Source organism: Capronia epimyces (assembly GCF_000585565.1).
Source record: "Capronia epimyces CBS 606.96 chromosome Unknown aczIQ-supercont1.4, whole genome shotgun sequence".
NCBI classification, from domain to species: Eukaryota; Fungi; Ascomycota; class Eurotiomycetes; order Chaetothyriales; family Herpotrichiellaceae; genus Capronia; species Capronia epimyces.
The window spans coordinates 2,486,448-2,506,977 of NW_006912907.1; the positions used below are offsets into that span (position 1 = coordinate 2,486,448).

The 20,530-nt window shown below is 51.9% G+C and overlaps 7 protein-coding genes across 7 annotated transcripts; 4 read left to right on the forward strand and 3 right to left on the reverse strand.

Moving 5' to 3' along the window:
• Positions 1-511: 511 nt before the first annotated feature.
• On the forward strand, positions 512-2,350 carry A1O3_05530 (uncharacterized protein; the record flags this gene model as incomplete). Its single annotated transcript, XM_007735650.1, has 1 exon — positions 512-2,350. One exon carries the CDS (start codon positions 512-514, stop codon positions 2,348-2,350), a length of 1,839 nt encoding a protein of 612 aa, XP_007733840.1.
• A 295-nt stretch (positions 2,351-2,645) lies between these two features.
• On the reverse strand, positions 2,646-3,608 carry A1O3_05531 (uncharacterized protein; the record flags this gene model as incomplete). Its single annotated transcript, XM_007735651.1, has 1 exon — positions 2,646-3,608. The coding sequence occupies one exon, from the start codon at positions 3,606-3,608 to the stop codon at positions 2,646-2,648; it is 963 nt and encodes a 320-aa protein (XP_007733841.1).
• A 289-nt stretch (positions 3,609-3,897) lies between these two features.
• On the reverse strand, positions 3,898-5,021 carry A1O3_05532 (uncharacterized protein; the record flags this gene model as incomplete). Its single annotated transcript, XM_007735652.1, has 2 exons — positions 3,898-4,300; positions 4,384-5,021. The coding sequence occupies 2 exons, from the start codon at positions 5,019-5,021 to the stop codon at positions 3,898-3,900; spliced, it is 1,041 nt and encodes a 346-aa protein (XP_007733842.1).
• Positions 5,022-5,819: 798 nt separating this feature from the next.
• A1O3_05533 (pyruvate formate lyase activating enzyme) lies at positions 5,820-6,917 on the forward strand (the record flags this gene model as incomplete). The annotated part of the gene is made up of 1 exon (XM_007735653.1): positions 5,820-6,917. One exon carries the CDS (start codon positions 5,820-5,822, stop codon positions 6,915-6,917), a length of 1,098 nt encoding a protein of 365 aa, XP_007733843.1.
• A 1,662-nt stretch (positions 6,918-8,579) lies between these two features.
• On the forward strand, positions 8,580-10,700 carry A1O3_05534 (uncharacterized protein; the record flags this gene model as incomplete). The annotated part of the gene is made up of 5 exons (XM_007735654.1): positions 8,580-8,782; positions 8,832-9,220; positions 9,277-9,554; positions 9,605-9,818; positions 9,907-10,700. 5 exons carry the CDS (start codon positions 8,580-8,582, stop codon positions 10,698-10,700), a joined length of 1,878 nt encoding a protein of 625 aa, XP_007733844.1.
• A 1,633-nt stretch (positions 10,701-12,333) lies between these two features.
• Positions 12,334-14,579, reverse strand: A1O3_05535 (uncharacterized protein; the record flags this gene model as incomplete). Its single annotated transcript, XM_007735655.1, has 6 exons — positions 12,334-12,599; positions 12,840-13,114; positions 13,218-13,410; positions 13,542-13,685; positions 13,800-14,417; positions 14,555-14,579. The coding sequence occupies 6 exons, from the start codon at positions 14,577-14,579 to the stop codon at positions 12,334-12,336; spliced, it is 1,521 nt and encodes a 506-aa protein (XP_007733845.1).
• A 2,306-nt stretch (positions 14,580-16,885) lies between these two features.
• Positions 16,886-18,751, forward strand: A1O3_05536 (uncharacterized protein; the record flags this gene model as incomplete). Its single annotated transcript, XM_007735656.1, has 1 exon — positions 16,886-18,751. The coding sequence occupies one exon, from the start codon at positions 16,886-16,888 to the stop codon at positions 18,749-18,751; it is 1,866 nt and encodes a 621-aa protein (XP_007733846.1).
• Positions 18,752-20,530: the final 1,779 nt, after the last annotated feature.

Genomic DNA, 20,530 nt, shown 5'->3' on the forward strand with positions numbered 1-20,530 from the left:
CGACGTCCAAAAAGCCCCTGCTGCCCGCCTCCCGCAAATCCAGCAAATCCAGACATCTTCAGCCCTCTTCTACCACCACCACCAATCGCACCCACTGCTGCCCTCATCCTTTCGCTTGGGCTGTCCACCACAGCAGCTGCTTTGGCTTACGACGAGTCGGATACGAGATTTGGCGACGCCGGTGTCTGTTGTAAGCAGGAGCCACTTGTGTGTCTCCGGTACCTGCATAGAGCCAACGGGGGGCTGCCTCCATATATGTTGCTCACGCTTCGCTGCGACCACACCACACTCTCACCACACACCACTCTGCTCCTCCTGAACCGGCGGCTCCATTCGCTAAACAACTTCTCCGAGCTCACCATGAAGCATTGAACGTGCCGTCGAAAGTGCGCGTTTCGTTCGCACAGTCACTCGTTTTCTTCATTCAGCATCGGCTGACGACCAGCCCCCTCAAGTCGGGGCTGAAGAGGAGGGAGAACTTCTCTGAGGGTCTGAGAACAAGATGCATACAATGTGGTCACTCGTTTCACTGTCTGCGGCGCTCGCTCACGCCCGGATTCTGGCTTTCGACAAGAGGCTGCCTCTGAGGTTCGTGGGCAGAGGTCAACCTTTCGCAAACACAACTACTCCCGATTTCTTTTTCAACAGAACCACGGACGCTGCCTTTACGTCCACCTCCACGGATGAATTTGTTCCTGCAACCTCTCTTGCGTCCACGACTTCGGTAGATGCCAATGCCTTGGATGACGCGACATGTACCGGTTCAGTCACGTACTACGGCTCGGTTCCTCCCACCGTCTACGTGACCGTCACCGAAGGGTTCGATGTGACAGTCACAGCCAGCAATGTATCTGTGACGGACACCCCGACTTTGATCACACCCCTACCAGCTTGTGAAGCCACAATTATGCCCTTGATAGGTCCTAACGTACTACCCAACCCCTCCAGCTCCTTCTATTCTGCCACTCAATCAACTCAATCACCAGATGGCAACTCCTCCAGCTCCTTCTATTCTGCCACTCAATCACCAGATGGCTATATCCCTGGAATCATCCCTGTGCTCGAGACCCCTGCAAATCCCCCAGTCCCTCCTGAATCAGCAACGGCGCCACTGGCATCACAGGCCCCTCAGGGATCACAGGCCCCTCAAGCATCGTCCATGGCGAATTCCTATTCCAGCGTTGACTACACGAGTACCGTTATTGTTACCAAGAAGACACCAGCGACGGTAGTTGCTCCGCCGACCACCGCAGCCGGCGTCAACTTTCAATATCCCACCGATCCCACGTCATCTCCTCCCAAAAACACTGGCCCCTCTCCTTCAGTGAAAGGCGCCGGTGGAAGCGGCGACGACGGCAATAGCAATGTCGATGCTCCAGGTCAATCGGGTGATGCTGATCCGCCTCGAGTAACGAGTAGTGCTCATAGAGCCTTGGCATCTGTCGACGACAATGATGCTGCAACTCCCAGCAGTACTCCCGCAGAGGCACCTCCCACCACCACCAAACTGGGCGACATAATCGCCTCAATCTTTTACTCGGGTTTTGCGACTGCTTCAACAACGAATGGGTCCCCAACCGCAACAGCTTTCACTACCAACATCAGCAATATTCCTATCGTCGTCCTTCCTTCCAGCGTAGCCATCGGCGGCCAAACTGTTGCTATCCCGACTTCCGCTCCAACCACAGTCCAGGCCAGTGGTGCTACATTTACTGTGCAACCTTCTGAAATCATTGGACAAGGGACAACCATTACCATATCCCCAGCGCAGCGGCAGGAAGGGGTACCTACATCTGTGCCCACCTCGACCTTTGCTATAGGCGATTTGACCTTGACCGTTGGCCCAACCCTGGCAATCATCTCTGGAACAACATACAGGATCGGTCAGGGCGCTCCGGCAACCACCCTAACAGTGGATGGAACAGCCATCTCTGTCGGGTCAATGGGTGTAGGACTGCCCAGTACCACTTTGAGCGCCGGTGACATAACTCAGCCACCTTTTGTTGTATATACAGCAGAAGGGTTGACACTGTCTGTGGACAGTAGTGAGGCTGTCATCAGTGGCACCACCCATCGCATCGGCTCCCATGCTCCTCAAGTGACAGCGACCATCGGCAGCCACAGTGTGTCGTTCGGGCCAGGAGGAGTGGGATTGGAATCGACCACTATCGCTCCAACGGCAGCGCCATCTTCGAGCGCTAGCGGCAGCCGGAAGTTGACGTCCACGGGTGCATCCGCGACGCAATCTGCCGCTCCTTCAAATGGCGCCTCATCTGAAACGAAAGTATTATCTTTGAAGCTGTTGGCATGGCATTTGGTGGCCATACCCATAGTGTGGCTTGCCCTTTGAATTTACATAACGTCGGAACGAGTGTGGATTTGGAGTTTGACTGGCTTGGAAAAGGGAGAATATGTTTGTCATTTAGGCTAGCGGGAACTTGGGACACTTGGGTGATTGACTGGATATGACTCTATGCGGCAACCGACGAATGATCCGGGTGATCACTCAGTCGATATGGGATGCGCGACTGGCGTAGAGGAAAAAAACTAACATGGCTCTGCGAGAGATTATAATAATATGATTCATATGTGCCGGTGGAATATGACCATGCCGAAGTAGAGGTAAACGCACGACGATGTCCAGGTTAACTCCACACGAGACGCCCAGCCATAATTCCCGCTATGCTTATGATTGAGGCCATGAGCAAATTCACTTGGTTGTTGTCCAGGATGTCGTGGCCAGAATTAATCGACCGGCTCTCGTCGCCTTTCTTTCTCCCGTCGCCTTCCTTCGGACCATGGGTCGGAGTGCCAGCACGCGACTGACCAGGTTTCGTGAGGACTTTGACTCCGCCCGGGCCTTCGACGATTTTCCCTGACCGATGATCCACCACTGATGCCTGTAGGATGGCGCCCAGCAACGAGTCGACCAGCGTTCCGACAACACCCAGTGCACTAAGTAGGGCGAAGATTGTTAAACGCTTCACCGACCCTCCTTCACAAAATCCAAGCAGCAGCACGCCCGTTGCCGATATAGCCACGCTCCCTCCTGCCCCAGCCAGCAAGCCTGCTAGGGTCACACCGCCGTTGGTACCGGGAGGTACGGGGCGGAGGCTAGTGATGAGAATCGGCCTGCTCTTGGACAGGATGCCCAGCTCACTAGACAGCGTGTCTGCCGCAACAGCGGCATAGTTGCTCATCACGCCCAGGAGCAGGAGATCTGCTATCTTGGTATCTTCGGCCCCGAAACATGCCCGTGTCTGGTTGACAGATCTTCCATAACCGTAGAGCCATACGTGTAGCAAGACCAATATGCTGGCACAACCGCTGTTGGCGAATACCTGAATGCTCGTCCTAGCCCCTTCTCCGCCGGAATGGCCGCCACTCGATAGAGTCAGGGTGGCCTTCACGTCGTGCTTCACCTTCGTTGCCGTCGTACCGAGGAGGAAGAACGTGCACAACAGAGTAAATGGGACCGCCGAGGGATGGAGGGCGTGGATTGTCGCTGTCAAGGCCGCCGCGGCTATACCCAGTGGCGTGAGAGACTTGCGGGTGTACGCTCGCACCACGAGGAGAAGGGTGATTGGGACTGCTATTGCGGCACGCATTTTCCTGCGTGGAGAGAAGCCGGGAATTCGACAGAGCCTTTCAGGAGAACGAGTGTGTGATGAGACGATACGAGGCAGCCTCGGGAGGGATGGTTCTTGCTGTCTGTATATGGCTCATAGGAATAGGAGGACTCGTGCCGTCTGTTCCTCGACGGAAATGTTTACCATTTACCTCAGGGACCTACCCACTACTTATAAACTATTACTGAGGCACCAGAGGTGTAACCTGCCTGCGACTCAGCCACTATAATTAGACCCTTCGGTGGACCCTTCTTTCCACCCTCATTTCTCAAAGCCCAGCTGCCTTTCCAATTCCAGGATTTCTCGTCTCTAACACCTTCATAGTCTGCTCAAACACCTTTCTTTGCGCTCGACTACCGACCTCTCCGTAAATCCATTTCTCTACAGCCTGGTTCTGGCCGTCGCTCATATACTCTCCATGCGAATCCGGCTGAGCGCTAGCACCATGCACAAGAGTCCGAGAGCCAACCTCCGTTGAGCGTGCAGCGATCCAGTGTACGATCCTGTCGACTATTCTGACCGGGAGGCTTGCATCGCGCGCGAAAGAAGAGTAGCTCATACCGGGATTGACCAGGTCGATGATTACCGGTGGTGTGGAAGATTGGCTGGGATCGAGCTGGTTCACGAGTTCGCGAATGAACAGTACTTCTATGAGCTTGCTGATGCAGTATCTATTCATCGGAAAATCAGGTTAGCAGCAAATCCTGCCAGAACTAAAATCCTGCGATTATTCTTCCCCCGGTAGTGGACTCACCCGTCAAACCCATCAAACCTGCTTTCGTCGTTCAAACTTTGATAGATATCCGGATCATTGATCTGCTTGAATTTGGTGAATCGAAGAGCCTCGGAAGTCACAATCACCAAATGAGGGTATGAATCTGCAAATCTGTCCTTGGTCTCTCTCAACTTCGGCAAAAGTGACATCCCAAGCAAAAGGGTATTGATGACGTTGACTTGGATTCCCTGCTCGAATCCTTCACAGAGAGTCCATTTATGTGAGATGATTCCAGCATTCTCAACCAGCACGTCAACTCGAGTGAGCTCTTTCTTGACACGTTCAGCAAAAGCGAGGGTGGATTTTGTACTGGTGAGGTCCAGACTCCAGACTTCGATTGCGTCGGCATCAGTGCGATGCTTGACACTTCGGACGATGTCTTCTTTTGCAGTCTGCCCCTTTGCAACAGTTCGGACTGCCAGAATCAATTTCGTGCAGTTCAGCCTGTAAAAGTGGCGTGCTGCTTCAAACCCTAGACCGACATTAGATCCAGTGACGATAACGGTTTGATTTGCAAAGGATTGGCTTGGATACGGCGGTGGACAGAAGAATTGAGAGTAGAAGATGGTTCGCAACGTCTTTCCGAACTGCAACTCGATCGGAAACTCTTCGGACATGTTGGATGGCTCTTTTTGAATTTGGTAAGAAGGAAAATCCGAGTGCCCCCGTATACAAGTATACAAGTCGGAAGCCGTCGACCAAGGTACTACAGTCTTCTTTCATGGTGATGACACCCCATGTTTAATAGGTGTTAGTAACCCAGGCACCGACCGTGAAACGTATACCATACTCAGTCCGTCCTCGGACGAGCTCAAACCCAGGGGACTTGAAATGCCCCAGTGGTAGCTATCGGGTGCCTTGGCACAGCCCGACATACCCAATGAGACGATAGCATCTTCATGAGGCGGCCAGCCGTTTGATGCCAGGCTGAGAGGAGGGCGGCCATGGTAGTAGAGTACCCGTTTAACAAAACCCAGGCCATTTCGTCCGTAACGGACCAAATCTCCGCATTCCATGGAATTCCAACAAAGACTCATTCGTGCCCTTGACCAGTGCGAGCTTGTCCTTCGTCCAACGAGGCTAGTGATCCAGATTGGGGTACTCCGTAATTAGGGAGGTAGGTAGAAGTGTCTGTTCGTTGCGACGTCGTCGATGTGACTGGTCAAGTCACGTGTATCACTATTGGTCGCTTATAGACGTCTGTTCAAGTGTTAACTGCATGTAGACTAGTCCCAGTCACGGGTTTAAAAGCAGCGTGGATGAGGCCGACGACATCATACTCTCACTGTACACCAGCGGCGGCCAATCGTCGACTTGGTATTTCTCTTTCCTCTCGTCGACCACGAACTCCGATATTTATCGTTCCTCCAGTCGCCAGCGGGCGAGTATGTTGCATCCTCTGTTCAGACGTCAGCATGCTCAGATCATTCCTCAGTAGCCCAGCCGTGAAACGATCCCCACCAGTGACTCGTGCCGCGGCTGCGCATCGTCTGAAAAGACCTGCCCATCGCGGGCTACATCTTGCTCCTCCCTTTCTGCTCGACGACTATATCCCTAGATACCATCTGATCAGCTCGCTCGACGCGGCCAAGAAGCGAGCTGCCGCCTACGCCCATCTCCGACAATGTAATCTGTGCCCTCGCCTCTGCAATGCAAATCGCTACGAGACAACCGGACATTGCCTCATTGGCGCAGCCACTGTCAAGGTGTCGACGATTGCCCCCCATTTCGGCGAAGAACCTTGCCTCCAGGGCAACAATGGCTCGGGCTCCGTCTTCTTCAGTGGATGCAACCTGCGTTGTGTCTTCTGCCAGAACCATGATATTGCCCATCAAAAGATGGGATTCGATCTGACCCCCGAAGAACTCGCCGAATGGATGCTGAAGTTGCAAGAGGTGGGCGGTGTGCACAATATCAACTTTGTAACTCCGGAGCATGTGGTTCCGCAGGTAGCCCTTGCCATTTTGACCGCAAGAGAAATGGGTCTCAAAATCCCCATTGTGTACAACACCAGTTCCTTCGACAGCCTAGAAAGCCTGAAGCTCATGGACGGCTTGGTTGATATCTATCTGCCTGACTTCAAAGTTTGGAACAATGACACAAGCAAGAGACTGCTAAAGGCAGATGATTATGCACAGGTTGCACAAGAAAGTATCCGGGAAATGCATCGACAAGTCGGCGATTTATGCTTTACTCCAGATGGCATTGCCAGGAAAGGTGTTTTGGTACGACATCTGGTCATGCCGGGCAAAGAACAGGAAGGTGTTCAGATCATGAAATGGCTGGCTCAGACCCTCGGCAGAGATGTCTTTGTCAATATTATGGAACAATACCATCCGGATGCACACGTCGGTAAGCCGAAGCGTGGTTCCAAGGACAACGCCCAAGCACGGTATGCAGAGATCAACAGAGCTATCACGAATGACGAGCTTGGTGTCGTTCAAAACGCCGCCCGGGAAGCTGGTCTTTGGAGATTTGTTGAACCTGCTCGTCATGGCGGGTGGAATGTGTGAGTCAAAGCTTTGCCAGGATGGCACAAGACAATGGGCGTAAGCCTCATCAGGCGACCTTGTTTCTTTGTGCCGGTCACCATTCAAAGAGCAGGATTTACACACAAAGGCGATGGTACCCCAACTGCGACGCTGCCTATAAGAGGCTTTTCGGTTCAGATTGTCACCTCTTGTCCATCCCTAATCGAGGCCCGGGACTGACTAGCAACCTCCGAACATGTCAATGTTGCCATTCCGGGGCGCCCCTTTCTCTACCACAGAACCGGTACTTTGCACCGAGCAACATTCCCAGCTTCAGCAGGAACGCCTGTACTTGCATAGAGCCCTCGCAGATGAAGAACGTCGGCAAGAGAGGCTGACAAGAAATTTGAGAAAGGCCGAGGCAAAGCTTGAAAAATCGACAGCAAACGAATCCCCAAGGTTAGTCAAAGCTCTAAAGAAGAGCATTAGAAGCATACGCTCGGACCTGAAAGGATGTGAGAGAAGCGTCCAATCCTTGTCTGGAAACCTGGCCAATGTTTTCGCACGAATGCAGAGATTAGAGCAACTTCAATGGCGTACAGCTCACCAGAGCCAAGACCATGTCTTATGGAGCCAGTATCGAACGACGAGTTTCCCAACTGTACCTCCAACCCTCTATACTGTGCCTTCACATTGGTCTCCCACATCTGTATCGGACCGGGTCGAAGCTCACTCTCCTTCACCAATAGTCAGCGGAAGCCTTGATTCGTCTCAGGCCCTCCCCGCGACAGTTGGCCAGGCAATATTCATTCATGTACCCCAGACTCCAATCTTGCGACCAATCCAATATCTCTCTTCTCGATCACGACAGGTTGAGTGGATTCAGCCAGGGTCTAGTGGATCTCTAGCATCAAACCAGCTCAAGAAGTGTACGATAAGCCCTACTGATACTGTCTCTACCTACAATTTAAGCCCAAGGACTGCAGGACCCTCGCAGGAGTTTCCACCTCCTCCTTGGCCCTGTGTACACAATGCAGATGTCGTGGACGGTGTCGAGGATGTACAGATACTGGGTGAGCAGGATCGACATCGGAGTCAAGTTCGTCAAGACCAGACGGCCTTCCCAAGCCAAGAGAAGGCCTATTTCGTGCAACGTCTAGCCATGCTTGATAGACATGGGGCGGCCCCAGACTCGACGGGATAGCACGCAACCGGAGGTCTTGCCAGGTAGGTGTTTATGATCAAAGATCTTGAAGATCAAATGGCGCCTAAAGGGTTCACTTATCTGTTCTCCATCGAATGTCTGTTGGTATTACAAGAAAAATTAATCTTCAATACTAAATAGACCGGTTGAGACAATGGCCACTCGCTCTCTCAGTATCTCTAGAGGACACCGACCGCACAATGATACTACAGTGCAAGCACATCAGAGATCTTTGCCGTGAAACCATTTAAATGGGCGCTGTGGAAAACAATCAACCATTTTTCTGCCCGCGCCCTTCTGTTCCTTTGTTTATTCATGGACACGTTGACATGCTCTCACCTCTCTACGACGCTTAGTCTCATTCACTTCTCTTCCTCTTATGAAACTCGTCCAAGGTCGTCACACTCTACCTGGCCTTTGCCTGCTCGCCTCGACACCAGCCTTTCCTCCCGCGTTTTCTACAATCATTCTCTGAACACGACAAATGCGATCTGCCAAAAATGAAGGTCCTTCTTTCTCTGTTCCTCATGCTGGCAAGCATGGTCTTCGGCCTTCCACATATCTCACGAGATGTCCCCACGAACGCAACCATGGAAATGTATGACTATGTTGTGGTGGGCTGTGGCATTGCCGGTCTCGTGGTGGCTACGAGGCTGAGCGAGAATGCCAACACGTCCGTCCTGTGCATTGAAGCTGGACCATTGTAGGTTGACCCGCAGTGGGCTTGTGCTTTACATTCACTGATGAAACAGGGACCACTACGAAGATCTCATAGAGATCCCCGTCTACATTGGCCAACAGCCACCAGGGTTCTACGAATGGAGCATCGGCACCGTTCCACAGTCACAGCTCGACAACACATCTCGTCCACTCCCGATGGGCAAAGGCGTCGGTGGAGGCAGCCTCATCAACGGCATGATCTGGAACCGTGGGAACCAGGACGACTTCAACGTTTGGGCACAGCTTGGGAACCCCGGCTGGGACTGGGACTGTCTGCTGCCATATTTCCAAAAGTCCGAGACATATACTCCGCGATTCTACGGGAATCTCTCTGACCAACCTGTCACATTCAATGCCGCCGTCCACGGCTTTCAGGGGCCCATGCAGGTCTCTTACCCGGAATATTACTGGCCCCAGACAGGTAAGTCGACGGTCTACCACACGCCAACGTGCCAGATTGAGGCTAACGAGTGGGAGTCAACTGGTTCGAAGCGCTAAATGCGCTTCAGATTCCAACGTCCTTTGACCCCAATGGGGGTCTCTCGGCTGGGGGGTACTTCCTCCCACTCTCCATCGACCCATCCAACCAGACGCGTTCAGACGCGCGCCGGGCCTACCACGATGCAGCCGCCGGACGCCCAAACTACCATGTCCTGACGAATGCGCAGGTCGGACGTGTCATTTTCAACAATGACTCGTCCACAGCGACGGGGCCGGGGGTGCGTCGTGGTGGCCTGCGGGCCGTCGGCGTTGAGGTATGTATGACTCTCCCGCTGTGACGCAGTCGACTCACCCACCGGTATAGATTCTGGGCGGGCGCGGCGGCACGACGCAGACTGTCTTGGCCGGTCGCGAGGTTATTGTCGCGGCCGGGGCGATCCACAGCGCACAGCTGCTCGAGCTGTCTGGCATTGGCACGGCAAGCCTGCTGTCTTCTCTCGGGATCCCAGTCCTACAAGACCTTCCCGGTGTCGGCAACAACCTCCAGGACCACCCCTTGATCCATCTATCATATCCCTGTACGTACATGGCCATGCGGATCACCTAGCGATGGCACCATCGTAGGTTCCCAAGGTGTTTCCCAGAAGACTGACAACTTCCTTCCAGACCAGAACGCCTCCGTCCCCACGCCAGCGTGGCTCTTGAACAACAGCACATTCAACACCGAGGCCGAGGTGTTGTACCGCACCTCTCGGACCGGCCCATGGACGGCGAAACCGTCGACAGCGCTCGCATTCCCGGCTCTGTCCCAGATCAGCCCTGACGGCCAATATATGCCGCTGATCGCACTTGCGGAATCCGGCGACAGATACTACCCGTCGACGTACGACTGGACGCTGAAGTCGGGCTACGAGCTCCAGCTCTCGCTGATGACACCTCGGTTCCTGTCCGACAGCACGCCTGCATACGAGATCTTGAACGACAATTCCGGCGGCCTGGACCTGGCTCTGATGCGACCCCTGTCTCGTGGCACCACACACATCACGTCCGCCGACCCGCGCGTCAACCCGGCCGTCGACCCCCGCTGGCTCGTCAACCCGTTCGACTTCAACCTCACCCTCCTCGCCATGCGCTTTAACCAACGAATCCTCGACACCCCTGCCATTCAGGCCCTGCAGCCGTCGTACCCCAACATCCGATTCCCGCCCAACGCCACGAGCGACCAACTGGCCGTGATCGTCCGCGCCGGCATAGGCACCGAATACCACTACTCGGGGACGCTGGCTATGATGCCTCGCGAGCTCGGAGGCGTTGTGGACCCGACCCTTATCGTCTACGGAACCGACAACCTCCGCGTCGTCGACACAAGTGTCTTTCCCGTCATCCCGGGAGGCCATTTGCAGGCTGTGGCGTACGCGGTGGCTGAGAAGGCAGCCGATATCATTCGAGGAGTGGTGTGAATCACCAACAATAACAATCACAATCAACCATATTGTCATATTGACTTCCTTCCCTATGAGGCACGGGTGTGGAAGAGAGACCTAGCTGAAGGAGTGATTTTCTCTAGAAATGCAGAGCTGATGACCAAGGTAGACTCAGCACACACGAGGGCATCCAGGTTGGCGGGCCGGTTTGGATACTACTACTTATTCACACAGTTAGCACGTGGCAGTGCCGACGGCAGTTCAGGGTGAGATAGAACCTGGAAAATGTTTGGAGAGAGCTAGCTAGGATCAATCCCAAGTTAAGGTGCAACAGAGATTGACCTCTCGAGGGGATAGACGAGGGAAGAACATGGCAATTAGCCAATAGACGCTGATACAGTAACTGACGTGTAGTGTTCCAAGTCTAATTTCAGCCTACCTAATGTGTGTGTTGTGTACAGTATGTACCTACTACAGTACCTACTACAGTGCCTACTACAGTATCTACTACAATACCTACTACAGTGCCCACGGTGCCTACTACAGTCTACCTAGTGTGTGTATTGTGTGCAGTGCCTACTACAGTACCTACTATCCACCTAAAGGCTACAGTCGGCTCAGCCCCAGACTTCGGAATAGGATAGTATACATTGTCACTGGGACCTACCTACATACTACCGGTAGCCGGTAAAATATGTAATAGGAGACTTGAAGGTCAAGAGGATGAAAGAGCATATGTATCCAAGTATTGACACTTACTGTACCTATAGTATGATATGTACTTAGGAATGAATTCGAATACGCCGGCGAGAAGAGAGAATGGAAGGGCCTGGCTAGCTATATGTAAGGTATGTATGTATGTATCGACCAGGTGCTGGCTACTAAGGTATCTGTCAATGCTCAAGCTACCACTGGTGGAAAATGGAATACGATAGATATGTATACAAGCGTTGAATTGGAATCCGATAGATATGTATACAAGTGTAAGATTGGAATACGATAGATATGTATACACACCGAGTGGCAGTCATCGACTTAGATGGCTATATACTAGGAATTGGATTGGATTGTTCCTTGCTTGGGGTTGCTTTTGCTCGCAGCCGAGACCGAGCGAGCTTATTGCCAACACTATATTGGGCCTGTTCGTTCGTAGCCACGGTTCTTCAAGCCAGTCTCTGACTAGGCTATGCACAGTGACACTGCACACTGCACACTGTCCACTGCACAGCCCGAGCCAGAAGATGGTGAGGGCGAGGGTGAGAGAAATGCAGACATGTTCTAGTGCATGCTCATCTCGTCGACCATGACTCTAGGCCCGTAGTAATTCTTTCTGGCATGGATCACCCAATTCACCAGACCAAAGATAAACATACACCCGATCACGGCACAGGAGTAATCTGAGAAGACAAGGTCAGCTAACCGAGCAAAGAGTGAGCGTACTACCCATTGAGCATCATAGGTACTAGTACAGGAGGCTGCAAGACCAAGTCCATAGCCAAACTGGGCCGCCTGCGCCCGAAGCACAGGAGGAGTCAGAAAGACTAACGTTGGCCGCCTGCACCGAAGCACAGGAGAAGTCGGAAAGACTAAACAGGGCCGCCTGCACCCGAAGCACAGGAGAAGTCGGAAAGACTAAACAGGGCCGCCTGCACCCGAAGCACAGGAGAAATCAGAAAGACCGGTCGGAGAGGAGAGACTTACTCATGTTACTCCCAGTGACGGGCAGTGTCACGGGGATCTGGAAAAAGATAAAGATGACGACGGAGAAAATGATGGTGCTGATGTTGGCCGCCCAGCCCAGGATACTGGGTAGACGGAAAGGCGCATTGGACGGGAGATAGTCGGAGGAGCGTTTGTGGTAAATCAGCAAGGCCGTGGGGATGGCAAACGAGACTTGCTGTAGGATCATGCCGGTGCCGACCAGGGCGTTGAAAGCTAGGGCCCGTTAGAGACGTGCTTGACAGGTAGGTAGGTGTAGAAACGTGCTTGACAGGTAGGTAGGTGTATGGAGGGAGGGAGGGAGGGAGGGTACAACAGCCAGCGTAGCCGTAGTCTGGTGAGGATACAACAGCCAGCATAGCCATAGTCCGATGAGGATACTCAATGCTGATATGGCATCAAGTAGGTCCCCCGGGCAATTGATAGGTGATAGATAGGGTATATGTTTGTACTTACCGGTAGAGGATGCCACGTAGATGACACCGGTTATCACCACGATCGCCCAGTTGACAATCAAAGCATTGACCGGAACCTCGAGCTTGGGATGGATGCGCCGCACCAGGTTGGAGAAGACGATGCCATTGTCTCTGGCAAATGACCACGTCAGCCGAGACGCGGTCTGCTGGCAGGCGTTCAGCACAAAACATCCGATGAGAATAGACCCGACGCAGAAGGCCCCCGCAGCGCCCCGGGAGCCCGTGGCTTGACGGTAAACCTCCAAGATTGAGAAGCTGGAAGATGGAGGAAAAGATTAGCCGCCGCCATGTACTGTATGGATATTATACAGTACAGTATAGTACTGAAGATCGTATGACATGCAGTGACAAAACGTACTTGGTAGGCGAGTTCAGCACAGCGTCAAAATCTTTGATGCAATAGAGCATTCCAATGGTGTATGCAAAGGCCGACACAAATCCGACCACGATGCTGGACACAATCGCTCGAGGAATGATTCGAGCCGGAGTCTGTACCTCCTCGGCCAGGTGCATGGCGGAGTCGATCCCGGCAAACATGAAGCACGGTGTCACTGTAGTATTCGATCGCGTAGGTCAGCATGGGTTCTGCCATATGCCATATACCACACAATCTTCCGATAAGAAAAACTCCATTATAATCTTCCTCTTCTCCTTCTTTTTCTTCTTCTGCTGTATTACATACCTAGGCCGGTCAAGAAGCACACTCCGGCAGGCCAGCCAGAGCCGTTGACCCATGTATTCCACACAAAGTCGTTGTCCTTCTTGGGGTGCGCCAGGCTGACACAGGTGATTGTGACGACAATGAAGAGGGTCATGGTTAGCGCAACTAAAGAAGGAATTAGTTTGTAGCTCGCTCGACACAGAATGTATCGTAGATGGTATTGAGTATGTAGGTGGACGAGGGAAATGGGAGGAAGAGGAAGAGGGAGGGGTGCCTTACATCCGATATCGTGTACCCAAGGGGTGCGTTTGAGAGCAAAGATATTATACAGAAACACCATGGTGAGGAGTGCTTCGAAGACGAGAAAGTAGTGCCAGTCCTTGGGAACGTAATCCTCCTTGAACAGCTGGACCAGAGCTATCAACGGCTGCGCGGTCGAGATGGACACTGCAGCACAGAGTGCAATCCAAGAGAAGACGGCGGTCATGCCACAAAAATACGACAGTCCCTTGCTGTATCTGGCCGGGGCGAGGATGGAGGTGAAATGATACTGGCCGCCGGCGGTGGGATACACGGCGGCCAGTTCGGCCAGGCTCAATCCGGTGCTCAGGAACATGACAAACGACACGATCATGCCGTAGATCAAAGAAATCGTGCCCCCGGACGCAATGGCGATGGCGAGACTGGCAGCTATGGCCGTCCAGCTATTGCAGATGTTGAATGCAATCGCCACGATGCCGACAGGGGTGATGTCCCGCGTCGTCACTCCAGGCGCCAGCCCGAAGACGGAGACATCGCCTTCCCGCACTTCTGGCGCAATGGCCGCCGCCGTCGTCGCCGTCTTGTCCGTATATTCGGGGTGGTGTTTCACATGGGTGGTGGTGGGAAGATGATGATCTGGTCCATGTTGTCAGTCAATTTGGTCTGATTTATACTATGTATCCATCCATCCGGTGGAGGATGTGAGGAGGAGTCTGGCAAAAAGGAAACAGGAAAAGCTTCACAGTGCGCCTGACACCATGACATGTACATACCTCGACTGAGACGTGGTTTCTCCATCGTTGCTCTCGGGGGTGACACCGTACCAGACTGCGATCAAGAAAGGCACTCGACTCGAGTCGTGGGCTCACGAATGACAGTGTATTATGTTGCTCTTGAACGGCAGCATTCTCTCAGGGGGTCATCTGCAGATATTACTGTTACATATGTACTTACTACTATATATGAAGGCATGAGCATGAAGCAGACCCAGTAGGGCTAAGGGGCTCTGGGCCTCACGGACCACAATGGGCTTGGCCTTCGCCTGCTACTTCTTCATTGTGGGATTGGGATTGGAATAGAAGATAAGCGATAATGTATCGATATGGATAGGGAGATAGAGATGGAGGTAGAAATGGACATGGAGATGGAGATGGCAATGGAGCGATAGGGATTTTCAGAAGCCCTGGTACAGAATAGCGCACGGATCCAGATACGAATTCGGCGACGGGTGGAAGGTGACGGCGAGGCTGCGATAACGTCTGTACGGGTACCTAGCAGCCCTAAAGCCTTGGGCTTAGGGTGGGTGTCATTTAAAGTGGCGGGTTGCTCTAAACCCACACCACCACTATCAACCTTTAATAACTTATTAGAATTACAGTAACTTCTAATTATATATAATACTAATTAGTATAGGAGAAGACTACCTTCTCTTATAATTATATCTCGTACTCGAGTAGGTATAATATTAATATAGCCGTTAATAATCTTTTAATTAATCCTATCCTACTCCTCCTAGATCTACCTAAGTAATATCTTTCTCGACCGAGAAATCTCTCGTTACTTTACTCGTTATTTAAGTATTCGCTATACCTTCTCTATTACGTTAAGATTAGGACTCGTCGATATATTAACCTAGTAGCGTATTTCTAGCCCCTTCTTAAACTTATTAAGCGAAGACTTTAACGAGATTATATCGTATACTTAATCGTTATTCTCGAGAAGGATAAGATCTCGAGATCGTCTCCATAGATTAGGTATAACGAAGTCGGATAGGATCGTCTTATAATCGCTCTAAATTATCCTCTCTTTAGTTCTAAAGCCTTTACATATTCTTAACGGCGACTTATAGTTATACTATATAAAGTTAAAGATATAGATTATCTGAATCTAACGCTTATATCGATACTAAATCTTATTCTCTACGTAGCGAGCGCCGAGACCTCGACGACGATAAATAGAGACTCTCTTTTAAAGATCGAGATCGAAATAGTACTCGTTAGAATAGGCGAACTATCGCTAGTATTTATATATATAATAGCGAGATTAAGAGATAAACTTAAGACGTTTCTAACGTCTCGCGATACTTATTAACTTACGTTAAGTCGCGATATACGTATCGACGCCGAATTCGCTTATTTAACGCTATATAGTACGCTCTAAAGGTCGATAATCGCCGAGCGCTCGAGCGATCCGAATATAAGATCTCGTAATAAGCTCGAAGAAGGCGTTCTTATATAACTTAATAGTCTTAAGTTACTCGTTATTAAGAAGGCGACTCTAGCTAGTAATACGACGACGTTAAGAACGTCGAGACTATTCTAAGGCGATAATACGCTCTCTCGTACGTTAAGATACTTCGTTATATCTAAATATATCTCGTTATAGTACCTATTCTTAGAATTAGTTAATCTCGTAAATAATTCGTACTCGACGAGGCGTATTTACCGTTTTAAACCTTTTATAGGGCGAGAATAGCGCCTATAGGATAACGAATACCTCTATATAGTACCTTTTTCTTCCTATTATAAAGTTTACTAGATTTTATTAGTAAAAGACTATTAAAAGGTAGTTAGATAATTAAAGAAGAGAAAGAGACGCGCTGCTAGAACACGCGCTATAACTAGCGCGCACTAACTCGCCACTTTAAATGGCACCCACCCTAAGGCTTAGCTTTAGGCCTATAGGCCCCTAAGCCCCTATAGCTTGGCGGAGGCTCTAGTGGTTGCCCTCCGCCACTAAGTCTATATACTAGTGATGCGATAAGCATGCCAAGCATGCCCCCAAGCCCCCAAGCCCCAAGATAAGGCTTAGACTTACCAGGCCAAGAAGGCCTTAGGCCCTTTAGGCCCTTTAGGCCCTAATCTCAAGTTCGCTGTGACATACCCCCCCATCCGGCCGTTATAAACAGCTGCCGCTGCTCTCTGTCACATTACTTTTGTATCGTCTCTTCGCCGGCCATCCTTCGAATCACCTTGCACGTGTATCTGTGCTTGGTACTGTATGTGTACACTGGCTCAAGATACGGGTAAAGTAGTCATGCTACTCCCCTGCCGTGGCTCTCTGTGACCTGCCGTCATTCTGCAATCATCAATCATCAATCATCGATGCCTCCGGCAGCTGCAGCTGGACCGCGCCTTCCTGTCCCCCGGAGCAAGACCTACGTCGGGTGTTGGACTTGTCGTGGCCGGCACGTCAAATGTGATGCAGTCCGGCCCTCGTGTCAACGGTGTGCCAAAAGCAAGCTCAGATGTGAGGGTTATGGCATTCGACTATCGTGGATCCGCCACGATGGATCCCACAAGCCACCGCGACAGACCCGATTGCGCTTCTCAGAACAAGATATGTCGAATCCCGTCTTCAGTCCAGAGCAGATCGATTCTGCCTTGGAGTATCTGGACACTGTTGATTGCGGACCCGACGGCGTCGAGGCTGCGCCTTTTGCTGTATTCGCCTCCAATCGTGCCTTGGCCGAGCATCCTGATCCTGACCCTGACCCTGATCCTGACCGCCAACATGTCCCGCCTGACCACGGCCTCCTTCCACTATCCCCAGAGACCCTACTGGTGTGGCCCGGAACCCTGGAGATCGAGGATGAGGAGGCATATGGGGAGGCAGATGAGGATGTTGGATATTTGGAGGCCACCTCTCCGGCATCTTCTGACCTGGTGCACTCGCACAAGCACAGCATCAGCATGATGGCCACTCAACAACGGCTGGCTCCGCTCCTCCAGCCATTCATCGCTTCTTCATCTCCCGAAGAGCGTCAATTGTTCCACTTTTGGGTGACATCAGCCAGCGCGCTCATGATCGCGACCGGGCATCCTGATAATCCCTTTCGACATGTTTATGTGCCACTGGCCATGGCCGCTGTAGGGACCGACCGGAACCTCGTTGGGCACCGTTCCCTTCTCCACGGCATATACGCGTGGGCGGCCTCCAGCCTGGCGCGGCTTCAACATGTCGACGCCGAGGGTGCAAAGAGATATCACGAGCTGGCAGCGAAGCATTATCAGAGTTGTCTGTCTTGTCTCCGGCAGAGTTTGCTACTTGACGATGCCGAACAACACGCCCCGACATTGGGTGCAATCGTTCTCATCACCACCATGGAGATGGTGACTGGCACGTCTAGCCACTGGCGAATGCACCTCCGGGGTGGACGGACTTGGCTGAATGGGATCGCTCCGACGTGGCAGCAGGTTGGCGATAATCAAATTGTCTATCAGACCTTCCGCGGTCTTGAGATCCTTGGCTTTTCTCACGACCAGAACAAGCAGCTCGACCACAGCCGCCAACAATCACAATCCTCAGACACGAGCACGAGCACGAGCACGACGGACCTACCGATCCGACTGGCATTAGAGGCGAACTTCTATAAAGGAGACGCCAGCCTGTACCAAATGGAGAAGCTCTTTGGCATCACCAAGCCCGTGTTCGACACGATTTCGACCATCAATCACCTCACCCAAGTAGGCTACACCCCAACCCAGAAGGAACTCGATGACCTAGAGTCGCTCATTTTGATGGCCAACCCTTGTACGCTTCGATTCCCCAGCCCGACCGAGGAGATTGAACGCCTCATCCGCCATCATGCCTGTGCATTCTACTTTGCATGTGTGATCCACTACAAGCGCCTACTCCAGCACGAGAGCCCGGCCAATCTCCAGTACATTGTCGAGTATGGACTGGTGCATTTCGAGGCCATCGCAAACACCGAGATTGAGACCGAACTGATCGCCTCTGGTCTATTGTGGCCATTGTTTGTCGCGGCTTCGGAGGCGGAGACGACCGACTTGCGTCGACGATTCATCGAGGTGTTCGCCTCCCGAGAGAGACTGGGCATCGCTGCCACATCTCAGACCCGGCGTGTGGTGCAGGAGATCTGGCGGCGGAGAGACCGTTCGTCACATCCGAGCAAGGTATACCGCCATAAGGTGATGGAGGAAATGGGACTGGATGTTTTGCTCGCTTGAGGTAAGTGCTCAATTGATATCACCCAACATGTCAATTCTGTATACTACTTGTTGTAGCCAGACCCCCAGGCTACTGTGTCGGTGACTCAACTGCCAACTGCCGGCCCGGCATTCAGGGCTTATAATGTGCAAAGACACGGCCTAGTGCTAGAAGGCCATTGACAATATCAATACATATCTCCAAGGGGCTGTGGTCTTCCAAGCGCTGCCAGGGGGTGTCCTTTCTCCACCCAACCGAGGAAAGGCGCACTGAGGCTGTATCCAATCACTGCAGCATGTCGTTGTCGTACCATTTCTTGAGTTTCTCCGGATCGTTGTTCACTTATTGGTTTTCCTCAGTGACCAAATCAGTACTATATTCAGTATGCTGGAAGGACGACAACACCAACACCGGTGGCCGACTTGAATAGCAGAAGACTCGAGGGGCAAAAAGCATAATTCAGTGACGGAGACGAGTGACGTATGTACCTGTCTGAAAAAGCCCTTGGTCATGAAACAACTGTACACCAGCGTCTATCTCGGGCGGTGTCGTATGACTCCAGAGATGCGAGCCTGGGATGAACCTGGTGGCGCCTGGTGGTCTTTTTGTCGGCGACGAACAAGCCGACGCCGAGATCCTAACCGATCTCATACTCGTCGACGCTGGTCCTGAAGATGGCCGTGTTGTTCAGCTGTGGCGCCGACGTGCTGCTCATCACCCTGGCCACTCGGCACACGGCCTGGTACGGCGGATAGCACACCACCTTCTCAGCCCGTGCACCCACCGCGTTTCAGGCGTCGCCGCTCCTAGGCCTGTCGGCGTCGATCTATGGTCTCGTGTTCTGTTCGATCTGCGCCCGACGACACGGCGTTTTTGATCATGCACCCGCTCAGGCTCTAGCACGCTCGCGTTATCCAGCACTAGGTCTAGGATAGATTTGATCCGGGTTTAATCCGGGTTCAATCCGGATCGGGCAGACTGAAGACGGTATTTAGAAGCCTCAGAACAGCTTCAGCGCAGTCACTGGTGCATGCGGCTTTAACGCGGCTTAGTATCACGGAGCACAGAGCAACGAGCGAACGTGTCAATGCCAATATAATATGAATTCTAAGATAGAGAGTCCTAGAAGAGTTGCGAGGAGTGCAACAAGCATAAGGCTCTCTTGCAGTCACGTGTGCAACAAGGCTATGCCAACCTTAGCCTTTGCCAAGCCTCTGTGGTCATGTGGTATCACGTGACCCACAGTTACACTCTTATATATGGCAACTATAGCAGCACGGTATTAAGACGCCTTTAACACTACTTTAACACTTAAAGATGTCCTTATAGTACTAGAGAAGAATGAATCCCTGCAGCGCAACAATAGTATCTAGTAGTATAGAACCTCTTGACAGGATCATCGCTGTACCTGCGAAAAGGACTAAGACTCCTGGCACGTGACCTGTACTAGCTTTGGGCTTGATATGACTGTATGTTAAAAACCCCCCTGATTTATCTTCTTTCCCTCGGTCAACAGTATGAATAGTGAGTGGTACAGTACTCTATACATGACTAGTATATAGGTTATAATTACATACTACGTACTAGTGTAGTGCCAACTAGTAATATAGGGGGACTAAAGGGGAACCTGTCGATTAGGGCTATGGTGGCCGTAACGGCGAAGCTACATGTATATACATATGTACCCAGGCTTGGCGGTGTCTTGGCAGTCACGTGACCGGTCATGTGACTGCACGCCAAGCGCTGATACACTAGTACTTACTAGTACTAGTAGTTGCAAAACAATATGTACTACGCCC